At 42.5% G+C, this 10,648-nt stretch overlaps 1 protein-coding gene across 7 annotated transcripts in view; it reads left to right on the top strand.

The window, feature by feature from the left end:
- TMEM132D (transmembrane protein 132D) overlaps positions 1-10,648 on the top strand; it is an 865,119-nt gene that overhangs the window by 378,365 nt on the left and 476,106 nt on the right. For all 7 annotated transcript variants that reach the window (XM_017867541.1, XM_017867544.1, XM_017867542.1 and 4 more), the window contains one exon: positions 7,907-8,053. In XM_017867541.1, the coding sequence (XP_017723030.1) occupies positions 7,907-8,053 (147 nt within the window). The remainder of the gene's footprint in view (positions 1-7,906; positions 8,054-10,648) is intronic.

Below are 10,648 nucleotides of genomic sequence, written 5' to 3'. Positions count from 1 at the left end.
TAGCAGTCAACGCTCCTTCTGACCTATCATCAGGGGTTACTAGCAGTCAACGCTCCTTCTGACCTATCATCAGGGGTTACTAGCAGTCAACGCTCCTTCTGACCTATCATCAGGGGTTACTAGCAGCAGAACGCTGCATCACAGGGCCTATACCAGCCACCTTCCTTCATCTCATTATGCAGAAATTGTATTACCTCTCATCATCATCCTAAGAAAAAGGGTGAATACAGTGCAAGAAGATATTTTGAGAGAGACCACATTGCCATAACTTGTATTGCAGTATATTTTCATAATTGTTCTATTTTATGATTAGTTATTATTGTTAATCTTCTCCTGTGTCTAATTTATAAATTAACTTTATCATAGGTATGTGTAGGAAGAAACATAGTATGTATAGGGTTAGTACCATCCATGGTTTCCTATATCCACTGGGGTCTTGGGTTGTACCCTCCAAGGAAAAAGTGGGATTACTGTCATCACAGCTGCTGCGCACAGCTGTGTGGGTTGTACACTGCTCCACTGTATGAGGCCCCATTCATATCATACTCTATATGAATACAGCCTCCTGGGGTTGGCCAGTCCCAAGTTGCATTGCCATATGGCAGCCCTAGGCATGATCCTATTTGTATAAAATTATAGATTGGGTGTGGACGTGTACACAGAAGAATGATGACTACATTATGGCTAGCTTAGGTGGAAAGTGATGGAAGTTCAGGTTTCTTTCTTTCTTTCTTTCTTCCTTGTATCTTTGTGTGTGTCCATTGATTCAGGCGTTCATTCATTCTGAAGATATTTAACTTCCTCATTTACAGCTCGCGTAAATCTCAGAAGTGACAGATGACATTGCTCTGCTTTAAATCTTTAGATGTCTTTTTGTCCTGGACAGAGTCTTCAAATGTTGGAATTTCACATAAAAGTCAAGATTTGTCTTTGGCAGCCCCTGGCCTGCGTGCCCGGTAGATGCGACCAGGACTCTGCAGTTCGGGTTGTCATTGTTAGTGTATTTTGTGCTTTCTAATTAATGACAGGCTGAGCTTTGCTTCCAGGGATTTTAATTTTCTATGAATCCACCAGTTATTGAAAACTCTTCTCATCATTTTCCCTCAGTGCAGTGGAGGCCATACCCTCATGCTTCCCCTTTCTTGGCTTCCCCCGTGGGGGTGTGGAGACCCCCCGTTTCTTCTGTGAACCAATTCCTCTTCTCTTTGATCTCCTCAAACTATTCTCTACATCCTTATGTCCATTTAGAGCCCTTGTAATGCCTCACGGTTAGCAAGACAGCAAAAATGGGTTGCATTGAAGTCACAGGTCTTCCTTGTAAATTTAACTTTACCCACTGGAAGGGCAGTGGGAAAACAGATTCCCTTGTACAAGTGAGGGTATAGGAACACTCAGAGCTGAACTTCCTTGTAACATGACTTCTGCTGCTGTGTGTCATGTCCCCCGTTCTTGGGAATTCAAGGGTCTAGGGGATTCGAGTGGCCTCCTTTAATGTGAGGTGAGACATCCTAAGGGGAATGCAAAATGATTCATTGGAGGATAAACTAAAATCAGGACTTGGCACCTTATTATTTTTCATCCATTTGTATGTATGTTTTGTAGCACACATTATTTCAATAGTCCAACCCATGGTTCAACTGTAAAGTTTATAAACATACAAACCTATATAAAGGTTGCATATGAATTTTTTTTTTTTTTTTTTTTTTTTTGAGACAGCGTTTTACTCTGTTGCCCAGGCTGGAGTGCAATGGCACAATCTCGGCTCACCGCAACCTCTGCTTCCCGGGTTCAAGCAATTCTCCTGCCTCAGCCTCCTGAGTAGCTGGGTGGGATTACAGGCATACACCACCACACCTGGCTAATTTTGTATTTTTAGTAGAGACAGGGTTTCTCCATGTTAGTCAGGCTGATCTTGAACTCCCGGCCTCAGGTGATCTGCCCGCCTCGGCCTCCCAGAGTGCTAGGATTATAGGCATGAGCTACCGCGCCTGGCCACATATGAAAATATTTTTACTGATAGGGGTACATGACAAAGAAGTTGGAACCACATCATTCCGATTGTTACTTTAACTAGGCTTAGCTCTTTCTTCTGCGTCACTGTTGGTCTTTAACTGGCTATGGTGGAATAGTCACAAAGTAAGGAGACTTAGCAAAGTATATTCCAGTAATAGAAAGAGGGGCCTAGTGTCTCCCAAAGTGAAAAGTGGGACATGATTCCTAAAATACTGACAGTGGCACCGTAAGCAGGCATATCCATGTAACTGTTGGTGAGGGCAGGGCCAAGACGTCCAGATGGGGCTGGAAGTGGTTCATCATATAAGCAAAATGTTATGTGCTATATCAACATGTAGATTTAGTGGAAAGTGGCTTTGTCATAATTTTTTTTTCTGGTCAGCCAGAAATTAGAAGCCAAGAGTGATTTCAAAATATGTTAATACAGCTACGACCTATAAAAAATGAAGCTTATTTTATGCTTTGACACTATTAATGAGAGAAAATAAGTAAGGAGACAAGGAGCAATTCAAAAAAGCTTTACTGTGACCCAAAAGGGCATGTTTCCATCAATTAACTGGGAGGAATGCCATCACCAAATCTACATGCGTAAGCGTGTGGCACCCTTTGGTGGGTGCACACTGTGTATTGTTCCATAGATTGAGCCTATATGGGACTCGAAAATGGAGATATCAGGTTTTACCAGGGTTTGATCTACTCAGAGACTATGTGGCCACACGAATCTCTGGGGGAGAAACAAGTAGACAAATCCTTCATTTTAGAAGTGAGAGAAGCAGTCCAGAAGTTTGGATCTCTTCCTGTCTTCCTTCCTCCAATTCCCTGGAATTCTACAGTCAATTATTGATTAAGGCCAATATTAGCCTGCGGATAGCTGATTAGCCAGTAATAGTTTCTAACAGGACTACGTTCATTATGAACAAATAGCCTGAGACTTACACGCAATCCAAATTTCTCTTCTTGGGCTTTGAACCCTATATAGCAAAACTTCTCTCCCCATCCCCCTTCCTTTCTCTTTGCTCTCTCTTCCTCTTTCATTTTTTTTCTAATACCACACACGCACACACACACACACGCACACAAATCTTAAATAAATCTCCCAACAAACAAAACTCTGAAATTCCCTTTTATCCCACTTTTATCTCATCAATTTTGCTTTCTGTCCCTATGCATTCTTTATAGCACACATTTGTATTAGTTCAATAGCCCCAGTGTGAAATTCATAAATGAATATGCCTGTATTCAGGTTCCATATTAAGAACACTTCCACTGACAAGATTGCGTAAGTAGGGAGTTTCTCTTTGGGGCAATGTTGCCTTCAGCCTAAGTCTCTGCATACAGCGATTTGGAGAATGAACTCAAATTTATAGTCTTTAGGAGGCTGACACCTCCCATCAGTTGGAGTCCCCTGGTGGTTGTGGTGGAGGGAGATGCAAATCCTCCACCCAAACCCATCTCTCTTTCCACCGTAGTGACAGGGCCACAGTGAGGATATGGCTGTCCAGGTAAAGACTGACTTCCCAGCACTCGCTGCTCTTGCAGCCTTGTGTGGCCATAAGACTAGGCTCCTTGCAATGGAAGGTGAGTGAATTTGGGCATGCAATGCCCACCTCATCTGCTTAAGAGGAAATCCCTGGCTCTGGTCTACTGCTCTTCCCTCTTCCCCTTGGCTGGGATGGTCATGAGCACAGAGACTTTAGAAATTATAGATTAAAAACAGTAGAGATGCCTTCAGCCTTGATCCCCGAATGACTGAGTGGAATAGAGCCGCCCAACAACCTGGGTTACCAGCAATGGATGTTCACAGGAGGAGGAAATACACTTCCTTGTTCTGGAAGTCACTGAATCTTAGCCTCCCCTTGTTATATAATTGGAAATGATCATAAATAACTCAGGCTACGTTAAACAAGAAGAGACTCGATGGAAAGATGGGGAATATTTATATGCCTAAAGGCAAGGCTGAGAACCAGATTCAGAAATGTTAGCTGTGTTAATTCCTGCAAACCAGAGAGAAGGAAGTAATAGACAGTTGTACCAGAGCCACAAGGCTGGGTGAATTTCCCCCAACCTTTTTTATTTGCTGTGTCTCTTTGTTCAAGATTATATTCCAGAGAGAATCGTTCAGCTGGACTGGCTTAGGTCATGTGTCCACCTCTTGTCCAGGGTTGGAGGGAGAAACTCTTGACTTACAAGTCCACCATGGTGGTATACAATGGCAGAGGGGTGGGTCATATAAGCAAAATCAAGATGCTGCTACCCAGGAAAGGGGAGATTGGGTAGAGGGAGCAAAAGCAACAACTACGCACCACATTTCTGAACCCTGGATGCTGTACTTGAAAATGTGCGTGTGTGTGTTTATAATATATACATATTCCACATTATGTAGACATATATGTATATACACATTACATATATATATTTATATATATATGTATATAAAATATACACAGTCCCTGCAGTTCTATTATGTTTTAAAAACACAGTATACCCTTAACCCCAGCCAGGTTTTGTTGATACCCAGTCACAGTGCATGTGCATACTATGGGGAAAATTATGGCTTTCCCCCATCACCATGGTAGATATATTATTAAGAATAAATCTACAGCAAATTATCTTCAGAAATCAAGTGCTGTGTTTATCTCTGTGTAATGAGGCTGTCAGTGTAACCTGTATTTATTGAACCACAAGTAGGTTATAAAACTTCCATTAATGAATGTAGGTAACTCAGTTGTCGTAATGGGAGAAACCAGCATTCGGTTCGGACCCAGTGGAGCCCCGTGGCGTGTGTTCTAGGAACTACTTGAATGGTTCCAAATGGTGCCACTGATAGCTCTGAGATTCGTGCTTCAAAATTATTAACCCAGCACACACTGTGTTCCGTAAATACCGTGTCTACATCTCCGAAGAATGACTGTCCAGTTTATTGCATGCATTTTACTTGATATTCACACACAAGGATACTTCTTGTGCCGGGTGCGGTGGCTCACGCCTGTAATCCCAGCACTTTGGGAGGCCGAGGCGGGCGGGTCATGAGGTCAGGAGATTGAGACCATCCTGGCTAACATGGTGAAACCCCGTCTCTACTAAATATACAAAAAAAATTAGCCGGGCGTGGTGGTGTGCGCCTGTAGTCCCAGCTACTCAGAGGCTGAGGCAGGAGAATGGCGTGAACCCGGGAGGCGGAGCTTGCAGTGAGCTGAGATCCGGCCACTGCACTCCAGCCTGGGCAACAGAGCGAGACTCCATCTCAAAAAAAAAAAAAATACTTCTTGAGTGAGTAAGCCTTCTTCAATTCCGAACATCTAAAACATGCCCTAGAAATGTGTCTTCTCTTATGAAAATGCTCTGTGTCTCTGAAAGACAATTCCCAGTGTCCTGTATAAAATTCTAGGAAAAAACGTTTTTGCAGAAATAATGCTACCGATTATAGCTTCATTTGCTACTGTAGAATTATTAGCAACAAATGCTGGATACTTCATGGGTTAAACAAGCCACCATGTCCTTCTTAAGAACTTGAAAAGGATTCATTGGAGAAACATCGTCTGAATTCCAAATAGCCTACTTATGAATAAAATTTCAGAAAAACATATAAGCCCGTTATATATCAGAAAAGGCCTATGTACTGATATCTCCTGTATAATGAAAAGGTTGTCACAGCCAGGTTGATGACCTATTTATTTAAAGCAATGTTGATTCAATAAAATTCCACTGCAGAGTAATTGGGGCAGCCTTTAGAATTCATCTTAATATAATAGTAGCTGTCCACAGCGGATTGCACTTTCGTTCGCTACCACGTCTTGGTTGCCTACAATTTAAATGAGTTTCTGCAGGAATCGTAACTATTCTCTGAGTGTCTCACCTGAGTATCCAGAAAGGTCAGATGGCTTTTGGCATCTGCATGCAATTCCCAATTTTAAACGACTGCATTCAAAGTGTTTGCATGCGCAATGATTATTTAAAACATAAAATATGTATTTTCCCCCATAGAAATAATGTTATACATGATGATTGTTTTCTAAAAATGCTAACGTTTGCAGTAGGGCCACACCTCAAAAGCAATTCTTGCTCTCTTTGTGGACTAGCCAAATCAGTATGTGTGCTGGGGGTTCCTAAGACCACCTCCAGGTCCAACGAGTCGCTAGAACTGACAGGACTCAGCATGTGGTGAGAATCACTGCTCTGATGTCTTAGCCAAGGAACACAAAGCACAGTCGCGGGGGGAAAAGGCACCGGGGAGGAGACCAGGCTCACGCTCCCAGGAATCCTCTCTCTGTGGAGTCATGCAGGATGCACTTAATTCCTCCAGTTCCTCCAGCAAATAGCTGGGACAGCACTGCCAGGGGAGCTCACCTGAGCCCAGGAGTTTGGGGTTTTCACTGGGGGACTGCTCACGGGGGCACCCTCTGCCTGGCAGATACCAAAATTCTGCGCTCCCAGAAGATAAGAAAGTGTCCAGCATAAACCACCCCGTTTGCCCAGTCTAGGCAGCGTGAGCCCCTCTGACCATGAAAAGGGAGGGAACTCTCCCCAAATTACCAAGTTCCCAGCCACGCTTGCAAGCAGGCTTTCCTAAGGAGGGCCGTCAAAAGCCTGCGGCCTCAGGTCTTTCCTGCACACTCCATTTTAAAACTGTTTCCATGGGAAAAGACATGTCCTGCTTTTTCTCGAAGCCCTGGTCCCTATGACTGTCATCTCCTCCTCACCTTTTGTCCCTAATATTAATAGCAGGAGGTGGTCTCACTTTCTCCTCTGGCATGGCAGAGGGCATTCTGAGATGCAGGCTGTGGCACCACTGCCTTGTCTGCATGTTTGTGTAGGCACAGTGATTACGAGTCTGGAGGAGCTCCATGTGGGCCGCCCCCACCGTCCTCTTCTGCCCAGGTACCATCGACGTGCTCCAGGTTCCCCTTGGTACTTCTGCTTCGAGACTTTTCCTATTTTCCACTGAAGGACTAAGAGAAAACACAGCAGGAAACATTATCTTTTTCAAATTTCCAGGCCAGCTTGTAAATAAAAATCAAACCGTTTGCATTTTATTTTATATTTTATTTACTGTTATTTTTCTTTTGAGGCAGGATCTCACTCTGTCACCCAAGCTGGAGTGCTGTGGGTCGATCTCAGCTCACTGCAGCCTCCGCCTCCCAGGCTCAAGTGATCCTCCCATCTCAGCCTCCCAAGTAGCTAGGACTACAGGAGAACACCACCACCCTCAAATAATTTTTGTATTTTTAGTTGAGATGGGGTTTCATTATTCTGTGTTTCTTTTAGAAACTTGAGTTGGAAAGAACATATGGAATGGAAAGCAGTAAGAAGACAAGATTGCTGGGCACAGTGGCTCCCACTTTGGGAGGCTGAGGCCGGTGGATCACTTGAGGGAATCATTATTTCCTCCCCTGTCTGAACCTCAGCCTCATTTTGGGCTTGGAACCTTGCTAGGAAGAGTAGGTAATAGAGACAAAATGTCCATCAGTGCCTGGCACTGGGAGACATTCAGTGGATGTGCGTTCTTATTTCAATCTTTACTTTTGTACTTTAATTGCCTTTTTCTGTGGAGTTTGGCCAGGCTAAGGGGTTTCAGGTAGTTTTGTGTTTGTGTCTGGCTTTGGCTTTATTTAAAGACACAAGCTAGTGCAATGATACTGTGTTTCTTTCTGTAACTAATGTTTGCTGGCTATCAGTATACCATCTCTAGCTCTTTATTAAAGGCAGGAAAAACGGAAAGAAATTAGGACAGATGGATTGGAAGGCGACTGCAAATTTGTGTTTAAATCCTAGTATACATGAGCTTACACCTGCAAGGCAACGGTGAGCAATTAAGCTCCCTGTGTTCCCAGAACCAGCATGACCCGGGGATTCCCCAGAGCTGACTCAGACCCACACGTGCTGTCTCCAACAGGGCAAAGGTGAAGAAAGGCGTGAACATCATCAGCGTGCGAGCCAGCAGCCCTTCCATTTGGGATGTCAGGGAGCGCACGGATTATACTGGAAAGTATGCACCAGCTGTCATCGTTTGTCAGAAGAAATCGGCTGGCTCGGAAAACAGGTGAGTCCCAGCTGGCCTCTGATATATTCAGATCAGCTGCAAATGTGGCCTCTTTTTTTTTTTTTTTTTTTTTTTTTTTTTCCTGGATTGCTAACAACCGTTTCCACTGTGGTTTGCGTTTGGTGTGTGTCATCTATTCTATCAGGGCCTCCAGGTAAGATGAATGGAAGCCTTCATTTGGGAAAGATGGGCTGTTATTCACAGCAGACCTACTTAACACCACAGCAGGGCACCGTGTCACCTGCAAGGACTGCACCATGCAGATGGAATTGACCCACAAACCATGTTCCTCTTCAACATGACCTCTTTCTAGTCTATGTTATTAGATGAACTGAAACTCTGCCTGTCTCATAAAACGGCCCATTTTGCAAGTGTTAGAAACGAAAGCCTATACGTCTCTCTTCACATGGGTGCACTCCACGTCTGCAGTGTATATTTAAATATAATGCATGTGATTGTATCCATGGGCAGGCATTTTCTGATGGTCCAGTGAACTATCTGCAGTAGAATTGCAGGAAATTGTGGATTACTCTAGGGAGAAATTAAAACCTGAATCTGTCTCTGATAGCCACCAAATTAGAAACAATCAATTGACAGCTGGGCAAAGGGAGGCTTGAAACTCAGTCGTTCTTGTCTGATTGCACTTTCCTGAAATCTCATTTGTGGCTCAGGGGATTTCCTAGTCTGGTCACATATTTTTGTCACCTGTATGTTGCTTTATGCTCATGATACTATTGAAAATCTCAACAATAATGAAAGGATGAATTCCAGTATGCCATGCATTATTTCTGGAGTGCATTTTTAAACTTCATAGCTCAGTGTCGGGAAAATATCCTTATTTTTTATTATTTATTCTAGCAGGGAGCTCATGAATCTGAGCTGACAGCTATTATGATATTTTTTTGGCTTATTACCAAGGAGCATTTGAAACCAATGTGGGGATGATTTGATCTGGATTCCTTTCTGTGCTGCTTTACTCAACGTTGGTTTTTAGGAATTTGGATTATCAGCAGCTCTCGTTTGGGCCTTTCCTTTTTATTCCTGAAGATTTGCTTGTACAGCAAATGAAAGGGAAAAGAGAAAATCTGTATTTGAGTTCAGTCCTAGATATTTATGTAGTGATATATTTCTGTACTGATAGTGTGCCAAACTGGTGACCTGGATGAACTTACAGATACACACATTGAAACACGTCTGTGCCAGTAATATAATTTGGGAATAAGGTGCTATCTCAATAAAATATTTCTTTTGTGTTTTGTAGTTAGCAAAAATTGGGATAGATGGACACATGGGTGGACGGATGGGTAGACGGATGGATGAATGGATAGATGGATGGGCAAATGGATGGATGAACAGGTGGATGGATGAGAGGGTGGATGAACAGATGTGTTTATTCTTTATCAGAAGAAAAGAATAGATTTAGGGGAAAGAATCTCAACCAATGAACTTTTATTCTCTCTTGTGATTTCTTTTGCCATCTATTTTCATGTATTAGTAGAAGCAGTAGTTGTAGTCTTGTCTATGAGAGGCTGAGGGAGTTGAACCATTAGAAAATATTTATGCCTTTTTTATTGTTAATTTCTGACAAATAGTTCAGTTCATCTTGGACACAGAGAGCATGGGTGGCCTAATGGTGGCTCCTTCCCATTGAAATGTCAGCTGCCTTTTTATATTTCCAGGGGCTTCCAGAATCTCAGCACATTCAGAGCACATCCAAATGCAGAAATGCATGGTGTTTGCCATTTTTTTTTTCATCTGTGTCAGTATCTTCTTTAAGAAACAAGTACCCTGAATAGAATATAAAGCTCTTCTTTCAAAAGCCCTAATTCTTCATTCTAAATGAAGACCATTCCTTATCTCTTTGTGGATTCTGATGCCAGTTTTCTGTTTCCTTTTTTGTCTTTTTTCTTCTTGTCTTCTGGAGGCCAGGATATGTTTCCTCATACTAGGGGTCTGGATGATGGAAAAAGCTTATACCTGTACAGATACACACATGCACAATATGTTATATGTGTGTACATGCATACAGCATATTATAAGCATATAGAACATATATATGTGATATAGATATGCAAATGCATACATGCGTATAGATGTACATTTTACAGGTTTTTGTTGATAGACATATGTATTGATGTAGGGATTTTACACGGCAGCTAGGAAGGCTTTGCTTAATGAGGAAGCTCTAGAATGGAAGTCTTGTAGTTTTGGGAGCAGGTCTTTTTCCAGCTATGCTCCAGCCCATACAGTAGTGTCTGGCACACAGTGGGCTGTCTATAAATATTTGTTCAATTTGATATTTGTTCTAGAATTAGACCATATCTCTAGTATTTATGTATTATGATACAAATCTGTATGCACACATATTTAGTGGTTTTCTGTATACTTGTTCAAAAAGTAAGGTGCATAGCTGCATGTATAGTGAGGCAGCATTTGGGGAAACCCAGAGAAGGGTACTTTTGTGAGCAGACTATGTCCCAAGAAGTCTACACAAAGGACTGGCAACTGTGATTTCTACGGAGACAACTGGGAAGCTGGGGGAAAAGGCTGAATGTAAATTATTTTTTACAGTGAACCATTTGAACTGTTTGAATT

The sequence above is a fragment of the Rhinopithecus bieti genome, unplaced genomic scaffold (genome assembly GCF_001698545.2).
Source record: "Rhinopithecus bieti isolate Rb0 unplaced genomic scaffold, ASM169854v2 scaffold_3615, whole genome shotgun sequence".
Taxonomy (NCBI): Eukaryota; Metazoa; Chordata; class Mammalia; order Primates; family Cercopithecidae; genus Rhinopithecus; species Rhinopithecus bieti.
Note: the sequence above shows the minus strand (reverse complement) of the source record. Positions and strands in the feature narration are given on the sequence as shown.